The sequence below is a fragment of the Cherax quadricarinatus genome, chromosome 56 (genome assembly GCF_038502225.1).
Source record: "Cherax quadricarinatus isolate ZL_2023a chromosome 56, ASM3850222v1, whole genome shotgun sequence".
In the NCBI taxonomy this organism is placed as follows: Eukaryota; Metazoa; Arthropoda; class Malacostraca; order Decapoda; family Parastacidae; genus Cherax; species Cherax quadricarinatus.
Genome location: NC_091347.1, coordinates 21,274,671 through 21,287,885, shown reverse-complemented (window position 1 = coordinate 21,287,885; position 13,215 = coordinate 21,274,671). Strand labels below are relative to the sequence as shown.

The window sequence follows — 13,215 nt, the reverse complement described above, 5'->3', positions numbered from 1 at the left end:
TTTGTGCTGGTCATCATATCTGTGCTTCTGATCACAGAGTTAACAACCTCAAAAAGCATGGGCACTGGGCTCACAAGTACTACTTCGTCTCTATGGGCTCTTGGGTTTCCTCACAGAACTGAGTTCCAGGATTATTGTAACCACCTGAGACCTGAAAACTGTCACATATCTCTTCCAGGGTCTGAGTGTGGCGATCCGGACAAGAAATTAACGCTGCTGCAACTTGGGTTCTCACCCACATCTAAGGAGCTCCAGGAACTCCATAACGCATGCACGTAAATTACTAAACAACTGTGCTTATCAGTATGCAAATTTATGTACATATCATTACAATTTAAATGAAGATTATATACGGATGAGAACGACTTTGGTTAAATTTGTACGATGGGAAGAATGTTTGTTTTACATAGAGATGTGGCTTAAGTTTGAGAAAATTGATGCATGACTTTAGTAACAGTCTAGGAGCATATATGTATGGTGGACAGGGAGGGATATGGAAGGTATGGTGGTGTGGGTGGTGGTGTGGGTGGTGGTGTGGGTGGTGGTGTGGGTGGTGGTGTTTTGTGGTGTGGCTGGTGGTGTGGGTGGTGGTGTGGCTGGTGGTAAACAAATGGGAGAGGATTTCCGGGTAGGTTTGAGTGCACTGAACAAAGTGAGGAATCACCAGGTGTTAGTGTGAGAAACTAAGTGTTACACTGAGTAGCAGATGGAGAGAGACACACAAGAGGATAAGAAGCAGCGTAGGTCAAGACCGTCAATATTTAATTAACATTGTGTCGTAAAACCGCAACTCATTCTGATATCGAATCCATATATAATGGTGTGTGTGTGTGTGTGTGTGTGTGTGTGTGTGTGTGTGTGTGTGTGTGTGTGTGTGTGTATGTGTGTGTGTGTGTGTGTGTGTGTGTGTGTTTCTCCTGGTCTCTGACCAGACAAGTTGTTTGTGCGGTGCTGAGGTAAGAGTGGACCACTGACAGAGAGACACAAGAGACAGCAACAACCTGACCTCGTCACAGTACATATAACAACCGCTGGAGATCAGTTCATGGTCTCCTAACTTTTATAATTACATACTTATTAAATCCCCCATAATAAGTACTTTACTTGTATTTAAATTAGGGGAGAGACAAATACATCTTCATCAATGTACGAAATTTTGGAGTATACGTAGGGGTGTTAATATATATATATATATATATATATATATATATATATATATATATATATATATATATATATATATATATATATATATATATATATATATATATATATATATATATATATATATATATATATATATATATATATATATATATATATATATATATATATATATATATATATATATATATATATATATATGACGGATATATTACGTTATGTTGGGTTAGTTTAGCTACGTAAATATATGATATATATTTAGCAATAAATAAATAAATTGGATGAACAGTCGTGATTCGTCTGACAACTAGATAAGCAGGGAAAGGCAGGGAACGTGAAATTTTGGACGTTTTTGACTCTCGCTTCGAGACTAGGCTTCTTTGTTTACCGCATGGGGACCCTCTGCAGGGGGCCCTCTGCAGGGGGCCCGCTGCTGTGCAACAATCACAGTTTTGTGACCACCTAAATGCTTCTTTTCTTCTACGATAAAGAGGAATATATTATGAAAGACGTGTCTCCTGTGAAGCGTTAATGGCGCTTAGTTTAGTGCTTTGTCTTCTCATGTCCCGCGGCAACACCACCAGTAACACCAATAAAAGTAGCAGCAACCTTAGCAACAGCAATAATAGCAACAGTAAGTGCATAATCAAGAATAGCAACCGCACCAGCATTAGCAAGAAAACTAGCAGCAGCAGTAACAGCGGCAGTAACAGCTGCAGTAACAGCGGCAGTAGCAGCGGCAGTAACAGCGGCAGTAACAGCGGCAGTAACAACAGCAGTAACAGCGGCAGTAACAACAGCAGTAACAGCGGCAGTAACAACAGCAGTAACAACAGCAGTAACAACAGCAGTAACAACAGCAGTAACAGCAGCAGTAACAACAGCAGTAACAACAGCAGTAACAGCAGCAGTAACAACAGCAGTAACAACAGCAGTAACAGCAGCAGTAACAACAGCAGTAACAGCAGCAGTAACAACAGCAGTAACAACAGCAGTAACAACAGCAGTAACAACAGCAGTAACAGCAGCAGTAACAACAGCAGTAACAGCAGCAGTAACAACAGCAGTAACAACAGCAGTAACAACAGCAGTAACAACAGCAGTAACAGCAGCAGTAACAACAGCAGTAACAACAGCAGTAACAGCAGCAGTAACAACAGCAGTAACAGCAGCAGTAACAACAGCAGTAACAGCGGCAGTAACAACAGCAGTAACAACAGCAGTAACAGCAGCAGTAACAACAGCAGTAACAACAGCAGTAACAACAGCAGTAACAACAGCAGTAACAACAGCAGTAACAACAGCAGTAACAACAGCAGTAACAACAGCAGTAACAACAGCAGTAACAACAGCAGTAACAACAGCAGTAACAGCAGCAGTAACAACAGCAGTAACAGCAGCAGTAACAGCAGCAGTAACAACAGCAGTAACAGCGGCAGTAACAGCGGCAGTAACAGCAGCAGTAACAACAGCAGTAACAACAGCAGTAACAACAGCAGTAACAGCAGCAGTAACAACAGCAGTAACAACAGCAGTAACAGCAGCAGTAACAACAGCAGTAACAACAGCAGTAACAGCGGCAGTAACAGCGGCAGTAACAGCAGCAGTAACAACAGCAGTAACAACAGCAGTAACAGCGGCAGTAACAGCAGCAGTAACAACAGCAGTAACAGCAGCAGTAACAACAGCAGTAACAACAGCAGTAACAACAGCAGTAACAGCAGCAGTAACAACAGCAGTAACAACAGCAGTAACAGCAGCAGTAACAGCAGCAGTAACAACAGCAGTAACAACAGCAGTAACAACAGCAGTAACAACATCAGTAACAACAGCAGTAACAACAGCAGTAACAGCAGCAGTAACAACAGCAGTAACAGCGGCAGTAATAGCAGCAGTAACAACAGCAGTAACAACAGCAGTAACAACAGCAGTAACAACAGCAGTAACAACAGCAGTAATAGCAGCAGTAACAACAGCAGTAACAGCAGCAGTAACAACAGCAGTAACAACAGCAGTAACAACAGCAGTAACAACAGCAGTAACAGCGGCAGTAACAGCAGCAGTAACAACAGCAGTAACAACAGCAGTAACAACAGCAGTAACAACAGCAGTAACAGCAGTAACAACAGCAGTAACAACAGCAGTAACAACAGCAGTAACAGCGGCAGTAACAGCAGCAGTAACAACAGCAGTAACAACAGCAGTAACAACAGCAGTAACAACAGCAGTAACAACAGCAGTAACAACAGCAGTAACAGCAGCAGTAACAACAGCAGTAACAACAGCAGTAACAACAGCAGTAACAGCGGCAGTAACAGCAGCAGTAACAACAGCAGTAACAACAGCAGTAACAGCAGCAGTAACAACAGCAGTAACAACAGCAGTAACAACAGCAGTAACAACAGCAGTAACAACAGCAGTAACAACAGCAGTAACAACAGCAGTAACAGCAGCAGTAACAACAGCAGTAACAACAGCAGTAACAACAGCAGTAACAGCAGCAGTAACAGCAGCAGTAACAGCAGCAGTAACAACAGCAGTAACAGCGGCAGTAACAACAGCAGTAACAACAGCAGTAACAACAGCAGTAACAACAGCAGTAACAGCAGCAGTAACAACAGCAGTAACAACAGCAGTAACAACAGCAGTAACAACAGCAGTAACAACAGCAGTAACAACAGCAGTAACAGCAGCAGTAACAACAGCAGTAACAGCAGCAGTAACAACAGCAGTAACAACAGCAGTAACAACAGCAGTAACAACAGCAGTAACAACAAGTTCAAAGACTCCTGCTATACATTAGCGTTACACTGAGACTTCGAGTAACGGGGATATAGTTTTGACTGTGTCCGTATATTTCACTGTTTCCACAAGGTTTCACTCTGTCCGTAAAATTTCACTGTGTTCACGAGGCTTCACTATACCCATAAGGTTTCACCCCGTCTATTAGGTTTCACGGTAGACACAAGGTTTCACTGCATTCATTAGGTTTCACTCTGCCCATAAGTTTTCAATGTCGAGGAAGTTTCACTGGACCAGAAAGTTTTCTCCAACACAAGAAGTTTTCTTCAACACAAGAAGTTTTCTCCAACACAAGAAGTTTTCTTCAACACAAGAAATTTTCTTCAACACAAGAAGTTTTCTCCAACACAATAAGTTTTCTCCAACACAAGAAGTTTTCTTCAACACGAGAAGTTTTCTCCAACACAATAAGTTTTCTCCAACACAATAAGTTTTCTCCAACACAAGAAGTTTTCTTCAACACGAGAAGTTTTCTCCAACACAAGAAGTTTTCTCCAACACAATAAGTTTTCTCCAACACAAGAAGTTTTCTTCAACACGAGAAGTTTTCTCCAACACAAGAAGTTTTCTCGAACACAAGAAGTTTTCTTCAACACAAGAAGTTTTCTCCAACACAAGAAGTTTTTTCCAACACAATAAGTTTTCTTCAACACAAGAAGTTTTCTCCAACACAAGAAGTTTTCTCCAACACAAGAAGTTTTCTCCAACACAAGAAGTTTTCTCCAACACAAGAAGTTTTCTTCACGAGAAGTTTTCTTCAACACAAGAAGTTTTCTTCAACAAGAAGTTTTCTCCAACACAATAAGTTTTCTCCAACACAATAAGTTTTCTCCAACACAAGAAGTTTTCTTCAACACAAGAAGTTTTCTTCAACAAGAAGTTTTCTCCAACACAATAAGTTTTCTCCAACACAATAAGTTTTCTCCAACACAAGAAGTTTTCTTCAACACAAGAAGTTTTCTTCAACAAGAAGTTTTCTCCAACACAAGAAGTTTTTTTCAACACAAGAAGTTTTCTCCAACACAAGAAGTTTTTTTCAACACAAGTTTTCTTCAACAAGAAGTTTTCTCCAACACAAGAAGTTTTTTTCAACACAAGAAGTTTTCTCCAACACAAGAAGTTTTCTTCAACACAAGAAGTTTTCTCCAACACAAGAAGTTTTCTCCAACACAAGAAGTTTTCTCCAACACAAGAAGTTTTCTCCAACACAAGAAGTTTTCTCCAACACAATAAGTTTTCTCCAACACAAGAAGTTTCTCCAACACAAGAAGTTTTCTCCAACACAAGAAGTTTTCTCCAACACAAGAAGTTTTCTTCAACACAAGAAGTTTTCTCCAACACAATAAGTTTTCTCCAACACAATAAGTTTTCTCCAACACAATAAGTTTTCTTCAACACAATAAGTTTTCTTCAACACAAGAAGTTTTCTCCAACACAATAAGTTTTCTCCAACACAGTAAGTTTTCTCCAACACAAGAAGTTTTCTCCAACACAAGAAGCTTTCTCCAACACAAGAAGTTTTCTCCAACACAAGAAGTTTTCTCCAACACAAGAAGTTTTCTCCAACACAAGAAGTTTTCTCCAACACAATAAGTTTTCTCCAACACAAGAAGTTTTCTCCAACACAAGAAGTTTTCTACAACACAATAAGTTTTCTCCAACACAAGAAGTTTTCTCCAACACAGTAAGTTTTCTCCAACACAAGAAGTTTTCTCCAACACAAGAAGTTTTCTCCAACACAATAAGTTTTCTCCAACACAATAAGTTTTCTCCAACACAATAAGTTTTCTCCAACACAATAAGTTTTCTCCAACACAATAAGTTTTCTCCAACACAAGAAGTTTTCTCCAACACAATAAGTTTTCTCCAACACAATAAGTTTTCTCCAACACAAGAAGTTTTCTCCAACACAAGAAGTTTTCTCCAACACAGTAAGTTTTCTCCAACACAAGAAGTTTTCTCCAACACAAGAAGTTTTCTCCAACACAAGAAGTTTTCTCCAACACAAGAAGTTTTCTCCAACACAAGAAGTTTTCTCCAACACAAGAAGTTTTCTCCAACACAAGAAGTTTTCTCCAACACAAGAAGTTTTCTTCAACACAAGAAGTTTTCTCCAACACAAGAAGTTTTTTCCAACACAATAAGTTTTCTTCAACACAAGAAGTTTTCTCCAACACAAGAAGTTTTCTCCAACACAAGAAGTTTTCTCTCCAACACAAGAAGTTTTCTCCAACACAAGAAGTTTTCTCCAACACAGTAAGTTTTCTCCAACACAAGAAGTTTTCTCCAACACAAGAAGTTTTCTCCAACACAAGAAGTTTTCTCCAACACAAGAAGTTTTCTCCAACACAATAAGTTTTCTCCAACACAATAAGTTTTCTCCAACACAAGAAGTTTTCTCCAACACAAGAAGTTTTCTCCAACACAGTAAGTTTTCTCCAACACAAGAAGTTTTCTCCAACACAAGAAGTTTTCTCCAACACGAAGTTTTCTCCAACACAAGAAGTTTTCTCCAACACAAGAAGTTTTCTCCAACACAAGAAGTTTTCTCCAACACAAGAAGTTTTCTCCAACACAAGAAGTTTTCTCCAACACAAGAAGTTTTCTCCAACACAAGAAGTTTTCTCTAACACAATAAGTTTTCTCCAACACAAGAAGTTTTCACCAACACAAGAAGTTTTCTCCAACATAAGAAGTTTTCTTCAACACAAGAAGTTTTCTCCAACACAGTAAGTTTTCTCCAACACAAGAAGTTTTCTTCAACACAAGAAGTTTTCTCCAACACAGTAAGTTTTCTCCAACACAAGAAGTTTTCTCCAACACAAGAAGTTTTCTCCAACACAAGAAGTTTTCTCCAACACAAGAAGTTTTCTCCAACACAAGAAGTTTTCTCCAACACAAGAAGTTTTCTCCAACACAAGAAGTTTTCTCCAACACAAGAAGTTTTCTCCAACACAAGAAGTTTTCTCCAACACAAGAAGTTTTCTCCAACACAAGAAGTTTTCTCCAACACAAGAAGTTTTCTACAACACAAGAAGTTTTCTCCAACACAAGAAGTTTTCTCCAACACAAGAAGTCTTCTCCAACACAAGAAGTTTTCTCCAACAAGCATCTTTTTTTTTATTCCCTTGACTCCTCTCAGGATCTTCAAATTCTTAAAAGAATTGGTTATATATATGACTATATTTTTTAAAGGGGTGGAGGGGTAAGCCAGTTGAAGGCCTCGGTCAGATGACCAAAAGTTCCAGTTGTGGGTCATCATCTGATTAAGACCAGCGTCAGGAAACACTTGTTCTGTTTCCTGACAAACCTTACCTAACCTTCAAATTCTTCAGATTGTCTCGAGGTCTCACAGAGTTCCAGAGGTTACGATAGTTTTAATGGGATCCTCATTGTCCAAAGATGTTTCAGAAAATTTCGGACACGTACGAGGAATTTCTATGAATGTCCATTTTTTTTAATATACAGAAAAGAGAGAAAGAAAAACATATAACAAGGGAAAGTGAGAGAGAGAGAAAGAAAGACATTAATGGTGTAAGTTGGTTGAATTGGGCTGGATCTTCCCCTCTCTCCCTCCTTCCCCTCCTCTACACTCCAAACAGAAGCATCAACAACACAAGAGATGGCTGGCTACTCAGCCCAAGAACTGCACAAGTGGTGTGTGACACTCAGCTCTCGTATTGTCCCTCCCTGCTGGCTCCATACTCACGCTAGCAGGCTGCTAGGTAAACAGGAAGGCAAATAGGTAAGCAGATGGACAGGCAATGGAGGCAGAAAAGCATGAAGGTAAGCAATTAGACAAGCAAATTAACAGGTAAGCAATTACACAAACAAATTAACAGGTAAGCAGATGGGTGACGCTGCTCACAAATCAAGCTAGACGACTATTATTTTTTTTTTGGGGGGGGGGACACCCTTGCCGTAGACGGTATGTTGTAGACGACACAGTATCTGGTAGATAGTACAAAACAGACGGTCCATAGTAGACAGCTCTAGAGTCACTATCATTTTTTGAGGGAACATAGATGCCACAGACAAACTTTGTAAGCACAGTATAAATATTTGACTAAGGATAACCCAAGGTAGAATCAAATGTATCTTCCCGTCTGTGCCACCAGGTATCGGATATGCCATCTGTATCATCGACTTGTACATGGCCATGTACTACAACACCATCTTAGCCTGGAGCGTCTACTACTTAGTGGCCTCCTTCAGCAGTGAGCTGCCGTGGACCTCCTGTGGTAACTCTTGGAACTCCGAGAACTGCACGCTCACGGCTAACGTCCACAACGCCACCGATAAGTCTCTCACAGTCTCCCCTGCCAAGGAATTCTTCAGGTGAGTACTTGCTATGAAAAACAGTGAAGAGTTAAACCTGTGTGGCTCATTCAGTGCAAGGAGTTCTAGAAGTTTGCTTCTCCAACTACTGAAGTGTCTGCAGGCCTTAAATATTTTAAAAACATGATGGTTATGCATTTAGTGAGGCCGAACTACCCACTGAAGCTGATGCATTGTGGAGAAATAAGAATTACTATTATTTTAATCAAAATTGTTATTTCAATTGGATTTCAAATGAAAAATTGAGGAACGTCTTATTATTATCTACACATCACTCACTGTATATGATAACTCACATTTAACAGTTGTGAACATAATTTCTTTAACAATTTATGTGGGTACGCAGTCATCTCTGTAGTAGTAGCAACAGTTTAGTTAGTTTTCATGCCTAACCCTTCTAGGGTAGGGTAGGTGCCTGAGCCCGAGCCTTTAGCTCATAAGACTGTCATTCCCATTTGTCCCCTTGGGGCGGGGATGGCAGACCAGAGAGGCCTAGCTTGTGGCTAGGCCTGGGGACAGTTGGTCCCAAAGATGAGGAGGTACTTGTGCCTCCTCCCATGGGAGACTTAGGTCTCAGACACTCCCTAAAGAGGGAGCCAAGGCCGGGCCACCACTTGGACAAGGCCCGGGCCGGGAGAATACCGGCTAATCTTTAACTAACTAACTAATTAGTTTTCATGCCTAACCCTTCTAGGGTAGGGTAGGTGCCTGAGCCCGAGCCTTTAGCTCATAAGACTGTCATTCCCATTTGCCCCCTTGGGGCGGGGATGGCAGACCAGAGAGGCCTAGCTTGTGGCTAGTGACTAGGCCTGGGGACAGTTGGTCCCAAAGATGAGGAGGTACTTGTGCCTACTCCCATGGGAGACTTAGGTCTCAGACACTCCCTAAAGAGGGAGCCAAGGCCGGGCCACCACTTGGAAAAGGCCCGGGCCGGGAGAATACCGGCGAATCTTTAATAATAATAATAATAATAATTAGTTTAATATACATCGACACCATGCCTAACCCTTCTAGGGTAGGGTAAGTGCCTGAGCCCGAGCCTTTAGCTCATAAGACTGTCATTCCCATTTGCCCCCTTGTGGCGGGGATGGCAGACCAGAGAGGCCTAGCTTGTGGCTAGGCCTGGGGACAGATGGTCCCAAAGATGAGGAGGTACTTGTGCCTCCTCCCATGGGAGACTTAGGTCTCAGACACTCCCTAAAGAGGGAGCCAAGGCCGGGCCACCACTTGGAAAAGGCCCGGGCCGGGAGAATACCGGCTAATCTTTAATAATAATAATAATAATAATTAGTTTAATATATATAACTACAATAAATGGTTATAAATGACCATAATTTTTATAGGGGTGGACCGGTAAGCCAGCGGAAGGCCTCGGTCTGATGACCAAGAGCTCTAATGGCGGGTCATCATCTGACTAAGACCAGCGTCAGGAAACACTTGTCCTGTTTTCTGAGGAGCCTTACCTAACCTAACCTTAGTTTAATATGTTTAGTATGTGCCCCATACCCATCCTGTGGGCGGCAGTCGAAAGATTACAGAGGTACATAAAGGGTCCAGGGACTGGACCCCAAAATTTTGGTAGCAAGTAGTAGCAAGTAAGCACGGGACCACAATCACTCCCACGAGCCCTCCTGGGGCGAGGAAGGTGCCAGAGCTAGAGCTTGCTACCACCTGCAGCTCACAAGGCTGCCATTTCCACGAGCCTCCCTGGGGTGGGGAAGATGGCAGACCAGAGGTCTAACTTCTCCCTACAAGCCTCGTGAGGGCCGGGAATGGAGCTAGGCCTGGGGACAGTTGGTCCCAGAAGATGAGGAGGTACTTGTACCTCCTCCCATGGCAGACATAGGTCTGAGACACTCCCAAGACAGGGTGCCAAGGCCGGGTCACCATCTGGAAAAGACCCGGGCTGGGACAAGACCTGCGAACCTACAACAACAAGGAACACTTGTCCTGTTTCCTGACGAACCTGACTTATCCTAGCCCAGCCGGACCACAGTTACCTAATAGTTATAATAATAACAATGCTTTTTAAAGAAGCGAAAGGGTAAGCCAGCGGAAGTCCTCGGTCAAATGGCCAAAAGCTCCAGCTGTGGGTCATCATATAACTAAACTAAATATTCCATTCAATGTCTAGTTTAGAGAAATTCTTAAAATCGCACATAAATGCTGCTATTGTTAGAATATCATATAAATACAGATAATATATATATATATATATATATATATATATATATATATATATATATATATATATATATATATATATATATATATATATATATATATATATACATATATATATATATACATATATATATACATATATATATATATATATATATATATATATATATATATATATATATATATATATATATATATATATATATATATATATATAATAAGGTAAGAGATAATATTATTTCGATTTAACAATTAAAGCCCCTCGTAATCAATGTGACTATCATTGTGGAAGCAAAAAGTGTTACGGCTTATCTCTTGTTTACATTAATGAGGTGAAAACGCGGAAATAATGACCAAAAAATGAAGCGTGGAGTAGTGCAGCACAGTCAGGTCCAGTTACAGTCCTGGGATCACCACACAAGCCTAATCTCCGATACGTCAGCTGGGGCCACTGGTTAATTGGATCGTAGGAGGTTATGGCTCTTAATGACCATAGAGCCGCCTCGAATATTCTGAGATACTTCGAGATTCTTGCATCCATGAAGGCTGTTTTTATATTAACAATGCGATTATTATTATTATTATTAAAAAGCACAAAAGACGTGTTCATCTTGCTAAAATTCTCTATCATTCTTCTTGCCTTCACGGACGCCGTGCTGTTTACCCGGGTTTTATATACGACATTCGTAATGTGAATCTTAGCTACTCATCTCCTCACTCACTCTTACTCTCGTTGACCTTTTTTTCCAGTCATCATTACTAACCTTCCACTGCGTCCTTAACAAAAACTCCCTCCTTCTCTTACCCTTACAGGAAGGAGGTGCTGGTCTCCTTCTCTCAATCGTTCCTACTCATACGTTCCTCTTCCTACCCTTACAAGAAGGTAGTGCTGGAGGTTTCATTTTCCCCCTTCAATACTCCATTAACCATACCTCCCTCCTCCTACCCCTGCAAAAAGGTGCTAGAGGTTTCAATCTCCCTTCTGTACTAACCATATATCCTTCTCAACCCATCCCTGCAGGAAGGAGGTGCTGGAGGTGGACAAGTCTACAGGTCTTGGGGACTTGGGACCAGTCAAGGGCTCACTGGCACTGTGCCTCTTCTCCGTCTTCGTTCTTGTCTACTTCTCCCTCTGGAAAGGAGTAAAATCTACTGGAAAGGTACGTGGTAAGGTCAGAACTGCTGGGAGGCCAGGGATGAACTTAGGTCGGGTCAGGGCAGGTGGCCCCAAAAAGCTCCAGGAACCACTGGTGTGTCCCCACTCCACAAAGGGAGCAGTATAGGAATCCCCCAAAAATAACCATAGATCAATAATAGCATTACCGTCACACATAAAAAAATCTTTGATAGAGCGCTGAGATGATACAGCTGAACCCAAGGAAGGAGAACTATAACACATCCCAGTGCAATATGGTTTTAGAGCGAGACGTTCTCAAAGGGGTTCAAGCGCTACATATATCCATGCTTCTTGAACTGATGGACCACTTGCACATGGTTGTAAACACTGGAAGAAGACAAATACTGATGCAATACGCACACACTTCGTGATCATGGTTTAGTAACACATAAAATACACGTAAAACCAATATCTCGAAGAGTGGACAGATGAGGCTATACACTGAAAAATCTCTGATCCTCAGTCAATTATCTTTTTTTCATTTCTCAATCTGACATAGACGAAGATACCAGTTAAAATCATTATCTCTATGACGTTATTCGTATACGATACAGTAACCCCTTTTATAAAGCCCTCTATTTATAGTGCGATTTTTTGTATATGCGATTGACAAAAATCCATCTAGAGTTGAACATTACGAGGAAAGGAATTTATAGTAGATGATACTGAATTTTGAATACACTTTTCTGAATTATATTATTAAAAAAATCACTAAATGTAGAGAGTTATGAAAAAGCTTATTAGGTAAAAGGACATATGTGCGACTGATGTGACATTTTATTGTGGCAACGTTTCGCTCTCCAGGAGTTTGACGAAGCTCCTGGTAATTCTACCAACATTAGTACACAGAGTTTACTGTATGAGAACGGTATCCACACTAGACACAGCTGACCTTAAATGTGAAAATGGTATACAATACCTACAGGTTGTATTACATTGTATTATATTGATGGGGAAGCGCTTAACTCGTAAGGTCATTCAGCTCTTGGGGAATAGAAAGGGGTTGAGGATAATCATAAACCTGAATGATTCGCCAGTACTGTCCCGGCCCGGATCTTTTCTAGATGGTGACCCGGCGTGAGGATAATCACCTCTGATCTTGGGTAAGGGAGGGGTGGGGTTGAGTGGTTGAAAGGAGAGGGGTGGGCTAAGGATGTTGAGAGAGAGGAATGGGTGGGGTATGAAGTTTAATGGGGATGTGGTTTGGTTGATAGGAGGGGGATGTGGCTAGAAAGTTGACAGGAGGGGGTGTAGTTAGAAAGTTGATGGAAGGGGTAGGGGTTAGAAGATTTAGAGGGGAGGGGGTGGCGTTGGGTGTGGAGTCATGACAATGGTGTCACTTGTTGCTCTCCGCTCTTGAGAGCCACCTCCCTTCCCCACCCCTACTTATGATTCCTCCTACCCTCTCCCCGGGCCTTCCTTCCCCACTCTCCTCCTCTATCTTTACCTCCTCCCTGAGGTGCCACGCAGCTCATTGGTGAGACCATTCGACTTACAATTGCAAGAGCAAGGATTCGATTCCCTGGCACGGAAAAACATAGGGGGCTTCT

At 41.3% G+C, this 13,215-nt stretch overlaps 1 protein-coding gene across 1 annotated transcript in view; it reads left to right on the top strand.

The window, feature by feature from the left end:
• Positions 1-13,215, top strand: part of LOC128700756 (sodium-dependent serotonin transporter-like) — a 106,768-nt gene that overhangs the window by 66,678 nt on the left and 26,875 nt on the right. The window contains exons 5-6 of the mRNA XM_070097175.1: positions 8,085-8,304; positions 11,510-11,648. Of these exons, the coding sequence (XP_069953276.1) occupies positions 8,085-8,304; positions 11,510-11,648 (359 nt within the window). The remainder of the gene's footprint in view (positions 1-8,084; positions 8,305-11,509; positions 11,649-13,215) is intronic.